Here is a 17032-nt window from a genome sequence, read left to right as displayed (position 1 = left end):
AACTGGACTAGCCTGTTGTGTAAACAGTGGAGCCAGCTGTCAGCCTTACTGCTTGCCAAGCCCAGGCATCTTTTGGAAAGGTAAGGGAAGTTCATCTTTACCTCTATCCTCGCCTCAGTCTGCTGGTGCCCAGGTAAATGTTTCTACCTCACCTGATGCACACTGGAAGTGGCTGCAGCCTTCATGATTGTGCTTGTTATAAAGCCCTAGATTAGCAGCAGAGAGAGGGAAGTGGCCCTGGGCAGCTACAGTACACACAGGCCATAGATTATACATGTATATGATAAACTGTAAATGAGTTCAACACTTTGGAAGGGCATCACAGAAAATGTATTTAAAAAATGAGATGAAATTATTGTTAAGAACAGAGGTATGGAGAACAGGACTGCCAACCAGCTTCAGATTTGCCTGACAAGGCCAACATTGTACCAAGCTAGAATTGTGCTCTGTGTGACTCACTTCCCGTGGTACCTCCCCCCACCAATAATATATTAGATTTTCAGTTCCCGGTACCCACCTCCTGGCCAGAAGCTTTTTGCATACAAAGCCTGATGCTTTTTGTATTAGAAGAAGGATCAGACCCATCCTCCCTCTCTTGCTTGCCTCAAACTCGGACTTTCAAGCTGCTGCCGCTGCTGGCTCTAGCATTCGGAACAAAGGGGGAAGAAATGAGCCAAGACTTTGATGCCCCCCTTCTCTGGCTCCCAGCTTTCTAATGTTCAACTGCCGTACAGTGCAGATATCTGCTAGGGCTGTACTGAAATTCGTATTCGATTTGACCCTGAATTGTATTTGGCCAAATAGTGATTTTAATTCAAATAATCTGGAGTTCTACTGTGCTAAATCTTACTGAAAAAAAAACACACTTGATCTTTGATTTCACGTCGATTCTTTTATTATTTGTTATGTTACATCGCAAGGCCTATTATTTATCCCTCCCCTTTTAAGAAGCTGAGCTAGAGGTTTTTAATGTGGGCCGGTGAGGAAAGTGCTCCAAAACTCATAGGAATTCTATGAACGTCAGAGTATTTACCACGCCAGCCTGCGCTAAAAACCTCTAGTGCAGCTTCATAAAAAGGGCCCTAGAGTTGGAATTCATATTTGACTGAATAATATTTTTCATGATTCATATTCAGCAGAATAAATATGCAATTCAGTGCAGCTCTACTTAGTGCATCACAAAGCTGGGTGCCGGTGAGAGAGGATGGCGCAGCCCTGGCTCATTCCTTTTCCTTTCCTTGAATGCCAGAGGGAGCGGTGGCACTGGCCTAGTAAGGGTAGGAGGTGCTTGACATTGAGGTGCCTGACATGTTGGCACCCCTCCCCCACATCCCCACTCCTTCTGTGCTCCCCTCTCCCACCCCCCATAGCTCTAAATCTTCATCAGTGCGAGTGGCTTCGGAAGCATGCTCCTCGCGCCAGCGTTGGATTTCCCTCTGACATCACTTCCTGGCCCCGTGACCTGGAAGTGATTCAGAGGGGAAACAGGCTAGCACAAGCAAAAGGCAGAAGTTGCTTGCGCTAGCGAAGATAATACAGTGGTGGGGGGGGGGGGGGGAGGGATGGCACAAACGTGGTGGGGCAGGGTGGAGAGGTGCCAGTGCTCCCACCAACTTGGCACCCGGGGCAGTCTGTACCCTCCACACCCCCTTTACTACACCACCACACGGTGGCACAGCAGTGAAAGTAAACCAGATGGGCCGGGCCTGGGAAGAACATCAAGGGTTATGGCAGTAGAAGTATGAGCAATGCATAGTATATGTGTCCCTAGAAGGGCAGTACAATTTGCAACTCTCCACAACTGCACTGCTCATAGAGCCCTTGGTACAGACCTAGATAAGGTTAATTCAGGCCTGGGTTTACCCCAGTGCATGCAGAGACTTGTAGTTCTCATGTCCCTATCACATCTCAGAAGAAAAGCAGGACTACAAGTCCTGCATGGAGGGGGTAAACTCAGGAATAGATCAAGCTGTCAGGAGATTCTGGAGCTAATTGGAAACCCTAGTACAGAGGCAGATGGTTGGTGTCTCGTTAACATTTCAAAATTCAGCAACACTTACTCAGAAGGGAGTGCCATTTTTAAACTAAATTTATCTCCCGTTGAAAAACACAATCCCAAGGCAAAACATGGTAATTTGTTTTGTTTGAACAGATGGAACTCATCCTGTCATCCTGGACAACTCCTACCGATTCCTCCAGGACAGAGCAAGTCCCTCCATTAGGCTGTTAGGAGTTCTACTGCCCATCTTTCCAAGCTCTGGGTATTTATCAGCCCTGGATGGAAGGAACTTTCGCCCATTACAGCTGGTAACTGGGGTAGCCCCCTCCCTCCTACTATGGCAGTGAAATGTCCAGCAGACACAGTTGACCACTTGGCTTCATGTCTACAGAGTCAATTTTCATCTGGGCATTCTACTGTTTAAAGGTCCCTTTGGTGCTTATTCTCACAATAGCTGGGTCTTCTACTTTCATTAGAGCCTTGCAAGTTTCTGGGTACAGTTCTCAAGATAGGTGAAGTTGTTGTTTTTTGTGGGTTGGTTTCTTTTTTGTTTGTTTTTTTGCAAGTGTTGTATATAGCAAGTTGACCAAGATGTTCTCTCTTCTCAGGGGCAGGAGAAGACCATGGGTAGGAATCAGAGTGGAGCACCATTCTGTGCAAGCCCCACCCCATCCCCGTGGCAGCGTTCATCCCCATGTACAATGAGCACAGGGAAACAGAGGGCATCACGATAGCACGGTGGGTTCTCCAGGGGCTGAGTCTCAGAGCGGTCACCCACCTGCCCACTGAAACTCCGGAACATGCAGCCACCACCAGCCCCCCTTGCCGTCTGCAGTCGCCCCCCCAGAGAGAAGCGACTCCTACTGAAGGGCAGACGGGTTTGGGGTAGGCGGGTGATGCGCTGGGATGGCAGGGAGTTGCTGCTCACTGTCCGACGACAGCGCTGGCAGTTCTGCAAGTAGGTGGTGTAGCTGCTGTTGGCCACTGTGGTCTCCATTAGGATTGCCTCAGAGTAGCTGGGCACTATTTGTTGGTTGGACCTGATGTGCCACTCCAGCTCAGTCATGTCAACGGTGTTCACCCTGGAGATTCTCCTGCAGCAGCCTGCCTCCTCTGGGGTCACGGTGCCATCATCCATCCCAAACAGTTTTTCCACATGGTAGTGTACATTGGCAGTCCGGTACTCCGTCAAGACCCTCAAGGGCCAGGATAGCATGAACAAGGAAGCCACCCAGAAGACACATCGACGAGTGTACCAGGGTGGTCGGCCCGGGTCGGGAAAAGCCACCATGTGCTCTCTGAAGTCCACATTTTTTAAGTGCATGCCTTCCCGGGCTTCCATGTAATCATCCAGCCCTTCATTCTCACTGAAGAACCTGGCCCGTTGGGTCAGGTAAGAGCTCTCCGCATCTGAGCTAGAGAAACTGAAGCATTTGGTGAAGCGGAGCTTGGTGACAGGGTAATCCGACAGGCCCAGAAGTTCCTTGGAGACATCTTTCACACCATGCCTTGAGTAGTCGAACTCGGACTCAGCCACATGTGTGTTGACCCTCTCGTGGTAGACCTGGGTGGTGGTGTAGGCGTCCCCATTGCGGTACCGGGTTACCTGCCGAGTTCGCCGGATGTAGTGGTAGCTGATGGCTTTCCACCAGATGCAAGGGGTGGCACGTTGCATCCTCTGGATCTTCTCATAGACATTGCCAATGTCCATCCTGTGCCGCATCTCATTCCTGGTGAAGCAGTGCCAGCACTCGACCAAATATACCACATAGAGCATGCCAAGGAAGGCCAACGGAATGTAGATGTAGCCACTGGAGCAAGGGCTGTCATGGTAGATGGTGGACTCCCCCCGGTAGGTCCCATCGAAGGTCAGTCGTGTCACCTTGGCCAGTCGGCACCAGCCCACAACACCGAAGCAACCGTACATGAGTAAACTCAGCACCAGGCATTTCCAGTGGGACTCTCGGCAGAGGGAGCTGCTCAAGGATTGCTTTAGAGGCCTCTGCTGCTCAAATCGAAAGAACAGATAATGCACTTATAAGTAAACAAGAAAAAAAAAAAAGGCATACGATCAATATCTCAGAAGAAAAACAGCAGCCCCATATGCAGACTCTCTCTCTCTCCACTATACAGGAGAGACAGCAGAGAGCAAGGGAGGAAGCTCACCCTGGCATCCCACTAAACCCTCTCCTCCTGGAGAGATACGATTCTATGCGTGGGGGTCCATCACTTTGTGTCCCGACAAAGGGGAACCCTCCCAGCATTTTACAGTTTATGGATTTTCTCAGGAGTAACCCTTTCGCTTGGTAAGCTGCCACTTATGAATGGGGCATGGTGAAACTCAAAGAAAGTGTGTGTGTGTGGGGAGGGGGGGGAGAGCTATGAGTCCTCACTTGAAAGTTGGATGGGTTTGGATTTCGCTCAAGCTTTTTTCAGTGGTAACTAAAGACAAGCTATGTTAAGGTGTGTGACCTCGACAGGGTGGGGGCTTTTTGAATGGACATCTGAGAGACAGGAGGTAGAGGTGACTGAGTAGACCTTTCAGACGGGGGAGTGGGGTTTTTGAATGCACTCCTGATAGATGGAGCAGGGCCTCACTGTAGGTGCACTCCTGAGAATTAAGGGATAGAGTCTTTGAGGTACACGTCCATATGGGGACTGGATCTAAAGGCTTTGAAGGCCCTTAGGGAATGCTCCTCTGACTTGTTTATCAGACTGGCTTATCCATTAAATCCTTCCTTCAAACCCTTCTCTTTTCCTCAGAATACAGGTTAAAAATGTCCTTTCTAACCATTAGGCAGCAAACAGTAAGGAGTGAGAAACCCTCAAGCCAGTGACGCCTCTTCCCATTACCTCTAGTTAAGGTAACTAACTTAGGAATCCATTAAAAATGAAAATTCTGTGATTATTGCCTTCTGACCTTCCATTTGCCTTTCTGTGCTAATTACATGGACTGCATTTAAAAGGTTCGCTGTGCTTTTGTTGTTTTGGGGGGGGGATTATGTCTTGTAAGATTCTGGAAATGCAGCTGGGATCACTTAGCTTCCTCACAGTATCCATTATCAGATAATGCATAAGTCGGTGCAATTAAAAGAAATATTTCAGCTTTGAAATGGAGAGGGTCTCTTGGGCCTAGCAAGGCTTCTGGTTGGGTGACAGCCCAGCCTTCTACTGGAGAATAGAGTGATCAGGGTTGGTTGTTTGGGAAAATGGTTACACTAAGTATGGATAATTCTGTCCTTGGCTCTCTGGATGCTGTTCATCTTTGCTACATCACTAACCCAGTGCTTTTTCTGGCTTTCAGTGGTTATTAGTGGAAAGAATGTTTATTTATGAAGGTGGCAAATGATGTGGGGATGTGGTTGACTTATTCCATGAGGGAACTGATCTGGAAATGGGAGAGAGAAGAACCAAGCCCCTACCTTGATGTATGTCCGATTCCTCATTTGGTTTAAGGAAACCTGAGAATGGTACACAATCATTTATGGAAATTTCCCTTAGTTCAGTAAAAGGCATTGCACCCCACACAGATGCAAGTTCAGTGATGAGGCAGGTCCAGAGAATTAAAAAAAACAGTGTGACAGAAGGAAGAAACACTTAAAGAACAAGAGAGTATTTGGAAGAGACAAGGTACAGTAGGGCAGCTTCTTTTAAGTGAGTGGCTCTTAAATCCCTGAACAGCAACTTCAGGTTGCTGAATTTAGGGGTGTGACTATTTTAAAGGGGTTGTCACCTCTCTCCTGACAAACCTCTCCAACCTTCATACACATAAACTATCCAGGGAGATATGCGGTCATTTTCCAAGGTGGCTGAGACCTCTCCTAACCATAATGATTTAACAGCTAGCCAAGCACCAGTTCTCATGGGAAAGATTTATTAGGCCGCAAGACCAGCTGTCAATGTGCAGAGAGGGACTGATGGCTGGCTGATGACTTCCCCTTTCCCACACCTGCCAGTGACCTTGTTTGAGTTTCCATAGCCATCTTGCAGTGGGGTTATATCTACACTGGTATTAGACATTTAAAATTCTACCCAACTGTGAGATTGGAAGCCTGACTGGGATGAATCCCTCCACATCTGGACAACCAGATTAAAAATGTAGTTGAGCTATGTCTAAATTGAAATGACTCGTAACAGAATTCTTAATCTCAGGTGGTTAACAAACATAGACACACAGAAGCAGACTTTTATAGGAACCCGAGACCCCTAAATCAGAGTTAGCTTTTTCAAAATGGAGCCCCTGTGAATTCTTAATCAGAGAAAAAAAATGAGCTTAACTGGGCAAACATCTATTCCTAGTGAAACTAAGATCCTAATTCCTGTTCTAAGAGACCACCAGGTCAAAAAGGTTTACATTGTTCTGAGATGTTTTGCTTCTTTCTAGGTCTCCTGTGTATGCAGATTTATCTCATGCATATTCAATGAGGAGATCCTGAAAATCTGACTGGCTGTGGAGTCCCAAGTACAGGTTTGATAAGCCCTGGACTACAGAAAGAGGTTCTGAGTTCCAATCTTGCCAGGCTGTCTTAAGGTGACAGCTAGAGAATAAAATGGGGACAAATTTTTCCCTGTCCCTGCAGGAACTCAATTTCCCCTTCCCATCCCTGCAAGTTTAGTCACTGTCCCTGTAAGCTCTGCCTTAACCACCCAAGCCTCAAACACTTATGATTTTAAAGTGTTTGAGGCTTGTGTAGATGAGGACAAAGCTTGCAGGAATGGGGCAGGGGCAAGAAAAGAACTTGCAGGGATGGGATGAAAAAAATGAGTTCCCATGGGACGGAGAAAAATTTGTCTCTGTGTCATTCTCTAGTGACAGCTTCTAAAACTATTCAATTGACCCTACACCCATTAGAGTCTTCAGGATATCTTTTATAAATCTGTATGAGAGAGATTTGCATACAATATATGCAAATCATCTCGGAGGTACATTTATGAATGCTCCCAAATCACAAGTGGCTGTGGGAACCACTAACTTAGAGCAGGGCCTCCCAAATCTGCCCTGGGGACACAACAGTCAGTCAGGTTTTCAGGATATTCACAATGAATATACATAAGATAAAGCTGATAACAAAGGTAGCCCATCCTATGCAAATTTATCTCATGACAGGTTTAGGAGTCCCTCAGAGAATCTATTTGCCTGCAAATACATCTGGTAAATATTTATGCCATTTCTGCTCAAAATTTTTTACACCCTACATTTTAAACAGTTTTGAAACACTTGAGCAAAAACAAGTTGTGACCTTAAATACTGCATTCAATTCTGGTTGCCATATCTCAAAAAAGATAACGGAATTAGATAAAGTTCAAAGAAGAGCAACCAAGATAATAAAGGGGATGGAACTCCTCTAGTATGAGGAAAGACTAAAGAGGTACTTAGGACTCTTTAGTTTGGAAAAGAGATGGCTGAGGAGAGATATGTTTAAAGTCTACAAAATCCTGAGTGGTGTAGAACAGGTACAAGTAAATTGCTTGTTTAGTCCATCAAAAATTACAAAGACTAGGAGACACTCAATGAAGTTACAGGGCAATACCAATAGGAAAACCAATAGGAAGAAATATTTTTTTTAAATCAGAGAATAATTAATCTCTGGAATGTGTTGCCACAGGATGTGTAACAGCACTTAACGTAGCTGGTTTTATAAAAAGTTTAAAGAAGTTCTTGGAGGAAAAGTCCATAGTCTGCTATTGAGACAGACATGGGAGAAGCCACTGCTTGCCCTGGAAGCGGTAGCATGGAATGTTGCTTCTATTGCCAGGTACTTGTGACCTGGATTTGCCACTGTGGAAACAGGATACTGGGCTATTCTTATGTTCTTATGGTGACTATTACTGAAAACTGGACTCGGAACCAAAAACTCTGCTGGTTATGGGGAAGGGCTTAACAAAAGATAGGCACAAGTTCTAGAAACATCTTGCACCTTCAATAAGTCCCTAAACCACAGTGGGTATGGAGAGCTCTAGCTTTGATTAGAAACCCCAATGTAGCCTCTCTGAACCACCTATTTAAGACATTCTGTGAGGCAATGGGAAGAGGCATCGGCCCTGGCGTTGTGGCCTTGTAAGTTTGAAGAAGAAGAGGAGACGGGGTCAGGAGCCATGGCCAACGGTGTTAAAGAGGTTGACGTGGCACAGGTTTGGTGTCATGCAGATTGATGTCTAAAGGGAAGAGGAAGAATCAGTGGCCATACCACATGGATTAAGGGTGAAGAGGCAGGGGCCGTGTTTGTGCTGCACAGGTCAAAAAGTGAAAAGAAAAAAGTGGCAGTGGTTAGGTGGCCCTGGGCCAAAGAGTGGAAAAGGCATCGGTCTTAGTCTCTTTCTTAGTAAAAGTGATTGAAGGGAAAATCGGTGGTTTGGGGAGAGGCTACTGAGGAATAGGATGGGGAGACAGAAGGACAAAAAATTTGGAAGGTGGTCCATTGAAAACCAAAGATTGCTGAGGTGAGGATAGAATGGGGACAGAGGGAATGGTAAAGAAGAGGGGCAATGGAAGAGACTGTTGGCCAAAGAATAAGGAAAGATAAACTTTTAGGGTAAAAGAAGAGAGGGAGACTGGTGGAGAGGAGGGGAAATTATATTGTATGCCTAGTGCCTGCCCATGGGGGAAAATTTGTCCCCATCCCTACAGGAACTCAATGTCCCTTTCCTGTAAGCTCTGCCTTAACCACACAAGCCTCAAATACTTATGATTTTAAAGTGTTTGAGGCTTGTGCAGATGAGGACAGAGCTTGCAGGGGCAGGAAAAGAACTTGCCAAGATGGGACAGGAAAATGAGTTCCTGCGGGGATGGAGGAAAATTTGTCCTCGTTTCATTCTCTACCTGCTAAAACCACATTGTTGTCTGGGGTGTCTATATCTTCCCCCTCCCAAAAAAAAAAAAGGCAGCCTGGATCTGAACTCTACCATGGTTCTCCTCAGGCCCTCCATACTTGGGAAGGATGAATTAGAGGATGTAGCTTCAGATCATGCATGCTAAAGAGATCACACTTTGTCCCCTATGATGGGGTTCAATTTCCTTGGGAAGAAATTAAGGTGGCCAGCATGTTCATCTCCTTAAACATGTAGAGATAAATGACAAATTTATCTCTAAATATCTAACACCTCCACAGCTTGCTCGTGAGATGCTATATCTAGTTATTCAATCTAGCTGTACTGAATTTTATCTCTTTTTCTTCCTTTGACACAGCGTCCATGGTGGAGGGACTGAAGAAGCCCCTCCCAAAGGATACACCATGTGATGGATATGCATGCAGGGGAGGAACTCCATATATGAGCAATTTTCCAGCTCCCTAACAATGCTGTGTCTGCTCTAAGGTTATGTTTGTCCAGGGAGTAGATCCCAAGATGGTGCCCTGGACAGATGCAAGGTTCTGCCAACATAGCAGGTTCCAGATTTTGCATCTGGGGCAGGAGAGGTGGAATGCCCGATGTCTTATTTCAAGCCACAAAAGAAAACAGAAAGATTCATGTTTTAATCAAGGGGGAGGCTTTGCCTTTCTGCTTTGGAAACAAAAGGCTCTGGCAGAATGGGATATTTTGGCTCACCTAGTCCACACATTCTAGTTTCCCTCTGTGTTGTGACAGGTGTTTTCCTTCCGTCACTAAGCTCCCTGTGTGCCTATCCCATGTTTGAATTCTGACACAGCTCTGGTTCCTATCATTTCTGCTGGATACCTGTTTCGGGTGTCCACCAACCTGACAAAAATATTTCTAAATTTCTGAAGCACTGAGAAAAGGATTCAAGATGAAGACCCCAAGATAGCAGAAGCCAGTTTCCAAGTGTGTGTGTGTGTGTACGTGTGCAGAAGGGAAGGGGGGGGGGGGGAGGTGAAGCAGAGGTGCTGAAGATCTCTCTAAAGATGTCCCAGCAGCCCCTGGAACCAAGAGAAGGAAGGGAGAACAAACGCTTCCTCTAGCCCTCCCTCCCTCATCTTCTCCTGCCCTCCCATGTTCCTTGCATGTTTGGTTTCTGCTGAGCCCCTAGTCTTGGACCAGTGAACATGCTGACTAGTGCTGCATTGCAGAGGATGGATGGTGCCTTGTCCTTCCACAACACACACGGTTAAAGGGAGCTAGCAGAGAGAAAACCACAGCACCGAACCTGCTGGGGAAATGGCTCCTTTAGGGTGAATCAGAGAAGAGGGAGGGGGAGGGGGAGGGGGGGGGGGCACGAATTTCAGGCTAGAGACCATTCCTACACAATATTCTTCTCTTTCCTTCATCCTTTGTTCCCACCTCTTTCTGTTCCCTGCCACCCCCGGCTGAATAATATTCTCTCTCTCCACCTTTTATTTCTCGATCGGTAAGGCTTCTCCCAGGGCGATGGCCCACCTGTGCCCGCCCTGGCAGGGCAATGAAGGAAGGGGCTGGATCTCTCCAGGGCATTAAGGCGGCATCAGACATAGCCCAGTCCTCGTCAGGGTATCAAAACAGAGAAGGGGGGGGGAGCCGGGTAGATGCCTACCTCCTCCCTGCCGTCTTGGTTCAAAGTAGGTGTCTCGCCATCGCCGATTAAGCCATGCATGGTTCCTCGGAGCCTTCCAAGTAGAGCCGCCGGCGAGAAGGAGGAGGAGGAGGAGGGCGGCTGAGGCCGAGCAGGAGTCCGGGCATCTTAGGAGGGCGCGGGCAGGAGGCAGAGCCCAGCCCTCCTCTCACCTTTCAGCATGGGATGCGCTGCCCTCTGCCCCCCGCCCCGGCCCCAAGGGAAGCCCCATCGCCGGCGATCTGAGCAAAGGAGCGAGGAAAACGGAGCAACGTCCTGCCCCCCCCCCTCCCCCCTCCCGAAGCAGGGATCACCTTCCCTACTTCTGCTCCTGGTGAACCAGGGATCGCTGCCCTTTATCTGCTCAAACCCCCAGCGATCAACCCCAATATCTACCCCGGCCCCCAGTGAACCAAGGTTCACCCCCTCGATTTCTGCCCCCTTACACCAGAGACCGTCCCCCCCCCCCCTTGCTCTTCCTATGCACTGAAGTGTCGTCTCCGCCAGCGCTCAACCCCGCTGCTTTCCCAGCACTAGCGATCGGCGAGAGCTCCCTCTGCGCGTCCAGGAGAGCCGCCTCCCCCCTCCCTCTCTTGTGCGCGCACACCCAACCCGCTCCCTCGCGCACACCAATACCAGCCTCCTAAATAACACACGCACGTGCAGCCAAGTAAGCAACACAAATCCCATCTGCTTCATCACACACCTGCTCCTCCCCCATCAACACAGGACGGCTCGCATCTCAAAATCCTTCCCTTCCCCTAGCACCTCGCTCCCTTTCCAGTGTATTAAAACCGGCTATACCGCCTTATCTGCACAGGCTAAAAACAAATTGAGAAAAGAGCTCCTTTAAAACCATAGAAAAGATCCAGTCAGTCAAAGACATCAATTATCCTCACACAATACGATATAATCACTTCCCTCTCCCTATTGGTCTCCATTATCTGTCTCCTCCACCTCCATCCCCTCAAGGGTCTCCATTTCTCACTTCCATCCCCCTACAGTCTCTCTTTTCAACTCTTCCCCCCCCCTCCCAGAGGTCCCCAGCATCTCTTCCCTCTCTCCACCTAGGTATTCAGGTCTTATCTCCCCAATGCATAAGGCCCCACATTAGCTACCATACATTTTCTGTAACTGCCGCTGCCCCAGGGCAAAGGATGTAAGCCCTGAAAATCTATCAGGGCAGAAAAGGAAGGAAGGAAGGAAAAGGAACCTCTCTTCAACCAATCTCCTGTATTCACCCCAGGTATGCAATACACATTCCTTCCAGCTGCTTCTTTACACAAACACCATCACATGCTCAGTTTCAGATATGCAACATATAGAAATAAAACAAAACATAAATGAAAATAGGTTGATACCTTTTTATTGGAATAACAATGTATTTTTTATTAGCTTTTGAAGATAATTCTTGTTCAGATCAAAAATAAGCAAATGTGTGATCAAGCATTTGCTTATTTTATATATATACTAGTATTTTAGCCCGTCTTTATTTTTGTTTCTCTCTTTCCCTCCAGCTGTCTTTCTTTCTGTCTGTCTCTCTCCCTGGCCCCCTTTGTCTATCTGTCTTTCTGTGTCTCTCCCTGCCCCTGTGTCTCTCCCTGCCCCTGTGTCTTTCTTCTTTTCATTGTCTCCCTTCCTCCCACTGTCTTTCTTTCTATCTATTTGTCTCTCTCCCTGCCTCCTATGCAGCAGCATTTCTCTCCCCCCACTTCCCTGTGCAGCAGCCACAGTAGTATTCCCTCCCCCTCAATTTCCCTGTGCAGCAGCCACAGCAGCAGTATTCCCTACCCCTCCATTTCCCTCCCCCCACACCATTTCCCTGTGCAGCAGCAGCAGCGTTTCCCCTATCTCCCCTTTCTCTTCCCACTGTCTGGCCGACTCCCTTACTGCCCCCCTTTCCCTTCCCGCGGTCACGGCAAACCTGCCGATTCCAGCAGCGTGTGCAGCACTCTACACACACTGCTTCTGGGCCTTCTACTGCCCTGATTTACTCTGGCACGTCCCTGATGACATCATCAGAGATGCGGCAGAGCAAATCAGGGCAGTAGAAGGCCTCGAAGCAGCGTATGTAGAGTGCTGCACACGCTGCTGGAATTGGCAGGTTTGTAGTCGGGACCGCGGGAAGGGAAGGGGGAGGCAGTAAGGGAGCCATGGCTCTGTCTTGCAGCGGGCTTGCCGGCTCCAGCCAGCCAAAGTTCATTTTTTAGTTCAAAGCCGACGCTGCGTCTTCTCTCTCGATCCCCGCCAGAGTCGGAAGTCTTCTTCGACGCTGATGAGGTTCGATAGAGGAGCCGCGGCGGTGGCTTTGAACAAAAAAATGAACTTTGTCTGGCTGGAGCCGGCAAGCCCACTGCGAGACAGAGAGATGCGTGGTAAGTGCGCATGCACACTCTGCCGGCCACGGAACTACAGATCAGGCAACACGGCATTAAGAGTTCGCATGCGCGCTTAGCGTTTTATTATATATATATATATATAATATATAATAAAACGCTAAGCGCGCATGCGAACTCTTAATGCCGTGTTGCCTGATCTGTAGTTCCGTGGCCGGCAGAGTGTGCATGCGCACTTACCACGCATCTCTCTGTCTCGCAGTGGGCTTGCCGGCTCCAGCCAGACAAAGTTCATTTTTTTGTTCAAAGCCACCGCCGCGGCTCCTCTATCGAACCTCATCAGCGTCGAAGAAGACTTCCGACTCTGGCGGGGATCGAGAGAGAAGACGCAGCGTCGGCTTTGAACTAAAAAATGAACTTTATATATATATATATATATATATATATATATATATATATATATATATATATATATCTTTATTCATTTTCATTCTAAAAACAGTGCATACAAAAATTGCATAACAAGTTACCTGAATAAACAGCACTTATATCCATCAGTGAAATACAAAGAATACTTTTCACCCTTCACCCCTGATTTCAATATATTCAAGATACCCATACAATAGTACTAACAACTCATAAATAAACCAGTCCCTATACATTATCCTTCTCCCTCCCACCCACCTTCCCTGGATGTAAAAGTATAACCAAAAGTAAAGGGGAAAACCATTCAATTAGAATCAATAAAATTGGTCAATGTATCCCATGTCAGATTAAACTACTTAATATTACCCCTTTGTTCAGACATCATTTTCTCGTAACAATAACACAAGCATATCGAATTCCATCAAAAAGTGAAATTTAAGTGGTTACAATTCTTCCAGTTTTTTGTAATTATTTGGATGGCTACCCCAGTCATTATACCCAATAACCTGTTTTTATGCCTGTCTACTGGAGATGTAGGAAATAACAGCATCCCACATAATACCGCTTCATTTGATAGCAGAACCACAGTTTCCAGAATCAGAGTTATATGTCCCCGTATAGATCTCCAAAAACTGAGTATCAAAGGACAATAGAACAATAGATGATCCAGTATCCCTTTATCGAGAAGATAGTGCCAGCATCTATTTGACTTAGAACCATCTAATTTCTGCAAACGAACAGGGTTCCAAAAATTTCTATGCAACAAAAAACCCCAGTTTGTCTCATAGATGCTGACGCTGTACACCTATAAGAGCATAAGAATTGCTACTTCTGGGTCATTCCAGTGGTCTATCGTGCCCAGCAGTCTGCTCACGCGGCAGCCCCTAGGTCAAAGACCAGTGTTCTAAATGAGCCCAGCCTCACCTGCGTACTTTCCAGTTGAGCAGGAACTTGTCCAACTTTGTCTTGAATCCCTGGAGGGTGTTTTCCCCTACAAAAGACTCTGGAAGAGCGTTCCAGTTTTCTACCACTCTCTGGGTGAAGAACTTCCTTATGTTCATACGGAATCTATCCCATTTCAACTTTAGAGAGTGCCCTCTCGTTCTCCCTTCCTAGGAGAGGGTGAACAACTTGTCTTTATCTACTAAGGGCTCATTTTATGAAGGTGCGCTAAGCATTTTAGCGCACGCACCGGATTAGTGCATGCTATTGCATGCGCTAGCTGAAAATCTACCACCTGCTCAAAAGGAGGCGGTAGCGGCTAGTGCGCGTGGCAACTTAGCATGCGCTATTCCACGCGTTAAGGCCCTAACACACCTTCATAAAAGGAGCCCTAAGTCTATTCTCTTCAGTATCTTGAATATTTTGATCATGTTCCCTCTCAATCTCCTCTTTTCACGGGAGCAGAGGCCCAGTTTCTCTAATCTCGCTGTACGGCAACTCCTCCAGTCCTTTAACCATTTTAGTCGCTCTTCTCTGGACCCTTTCGAGTAGTACTGTGTCCTTCTTCATGTACGGCAACCAGTGCTGGACGCAGTACTCCAGGTGAAGGTACACCATGGCCCGGTACAGCGGCATGATAACCTTCTCCGATCTGATCGTGATCCCCTTCTTTATCATTACTAGCATTCTGTTCACCCTTTTCGCCGCCACCGCACATTGCGTGGACGGCTTTATCGACATGTTGATCAGAACACCCAAGTCTCTTTCTTGGGAGGTGTCTCCAAGTACCGCCCCAGACATCCTGTATTTGTGCATGAGATTTTTGTTACCGACATGCATCACTTTACACTTATCCATGTTGAACCTCATCTGCCATGTCGATGCCCATTTCTCGAGCCTGATTATGTCACGTTGCAGATCTTCGCAATCCCTCTGTGTCTTCACTACTTTGAATAACTTCGTTTTGTCTGCAAATTTAATCACCTCACTCGTCATACCAATGTCCAGAGCGTTTATAAAGATGTTGAAGAGCATGTGTCCAAGCACTGAGCCCTGCAGCACTCCACTGGTGACACTCTTCCAGTCCGAGTATTGTCCATTTACCCCCACTCTCTGTTTCCTATGCTCCAGCCAGTTTTTAATCCATGAGAGTATTTCACCCTCGATTCCTGTAGGAATACCCCACAGGAAACACACACACGCAGTCTTAGAGTCGAGAAGGAGGTGCTCCAAATGAATGGTCTCTCCCCCTTTTTATTGAGAATCATAGCTCCATTAATTACTTAGTTAATGCTCTACAAGGTTATAATTTCATAATGCATTTACAGTGAGGATTAGACCAAGGCAACTTATTGTTTACATATTTTCATGTGTTTCTCCAAGCTACTATCTCACGTGACATATGAATACATAATAACAGTTACAATAAAGTGATTCCCAATGTGTACATTTCTGATATCTCTCAAATCTTACTATAGCATGTGACAGTCCAAAGGTTATAATGCATGCTTCTTAAGCTCTCTTGATTAGCCTTATAGCCTTAAGTCAAGGCCTGCTCAGGCAAAGTCTGATTGTTGCCCATATAAGGGATGCTTAAACAAGATAAGAGATAAGATAAGGGTAAACCTGTGTCAGGTTAATATGTGGCAAGAGTCTTGTGACCAAAGGGGAGGGGGTAATGACTCAACATTCTGTCACAAGTTGCAAATCTTGTCCTTGCTTAGAATGTATATGTGGCAGGAGGGAGATCCGTACACAGGGCCTAGATCCATACACAGGGCCTAGATCAGTGTGCCGACCTGGCTTGGTTCAGAACCGCATGTGTGCTGACCTTGCCTGTGTTCTGATGCCCTGGATCAGAACTTATCAGACCTCCATCCCTACAGATTCCATGACTTGCAATTTTCCGAAGTAGTCGTTCATGTGGAACCTTGTCAAACGTCTTCTGAAAATCCAGATATACAATGTCGACCGGGTCGACCTTATCTATCTGCCTGTTCACTCCCTCAAAGAAGTGTAGCAATTTCGTCAAACAAGATCTGTGTTTGCTGAAACCGTGCTGGCTGGTCCGCATCAGCCCGTGTCCGTCAAGGTGATCAATGATGCCTCTACCATCTGGGGGCAGATGACATCACCAATATTTTGTGAGTATTTCTGAATTTTTTCTGTTCTTTAATACTCACTGGTATTGGCGTCCTGTTCCCACCCTTTATTTGGGTTCTATTACGAAGTTTTTGGGGAAAAATCTTGGGGTACTTTTGGGAAGCGCCCCTCGTGAATATAAGCAGCTGCCATTCTTTCGGGAAGAATGAAATTATTTATAGAACCCCCTGCCCACTCTGTCATTTGTAAGGTTAAAAATTTTATAGAGTATAAGATTTTATTGTCTCTTATTACTGTACCTCGCTTATAAGGTAAGGTAAGCGAATATTTTTGCATTGTTATATTGTTTTTGTAATGAGTCATAAAGGCACTTAGGATTCTCCCCCTCCTAGACAGATGAGACTTGTAAGGCTTATGTTGCCAGTGTATGTGACATTCTCCCTTCATCCCACATCTTTCTGTGTCACCAATCCTTTCCCGTATACGTTTGCACTGTTTATATGTTTAACCCTGAGGTTTTGCGTTTGCCGCTTCGAGCTGTTGGTTGAAAGTTATACCACTGCTTGACTCTGTGGCTAGTCATGGATGGTCCAAGAGTGTCTGTCCTTGACCAAATCCTTATTTTCTGAAGAAGCCTGATATAATATATTTCCGGGCGAAACGGAGATCTTCTGTCTTATTGGATATTGGATTTATTGGATTATATCTATTGAGCGTGCTGGGTTGTGAAGTTCGACCCAAGCT

The 17032-nt window shown here is 46.6% G+C and overlaps 1 protein-coding gene across 1 annotated transcript; it reads right to left on the bottom strand.

Moving 5' to 3' along the window:
• Positions 1-2071: 2071 nt before the first annotated feature.
• On the bottom strand, positions 2072-10690 carry TMEM151A (transmembrane protein 151A). Its single transcript, XM_033954013.1, has 2 exons — positions 10464-10690; positions 2072-4004 (listed from the first exon to the last, which is right to left on the bottom strand). Exons 1-2 carry the CDS (start codon positions 10521-10523, stop codon positions 2634-2636), a joined length of 1431 nt encoding a protein of 476 aa, XP_033809904.1. The 5' UTR covers positions 10524-10690; the 3' UTR covers positions 2072-2633.
• Between the last annotated feature and the right edge of the window lie 6342 nt (positions 10691-17032).

This window comes from Geotrypetes seraphini, chromosome 8 (genome assembly GCF_902459505.1).
Source record: "Geotrypetes seraphini chromosome 8, aGeoSer1.1, whole genome shotgun sequence".
Taxonomy (NCBI): Eukaryota; Metazoa; Chordata; class Amphibia; order Gymnophiona; family Dermophiidae; genus Geotrypetes; species Geotrypetes seraphini.
This window is presented reverse-complemented; position numbering and strand designations above follow the sequence as displayed.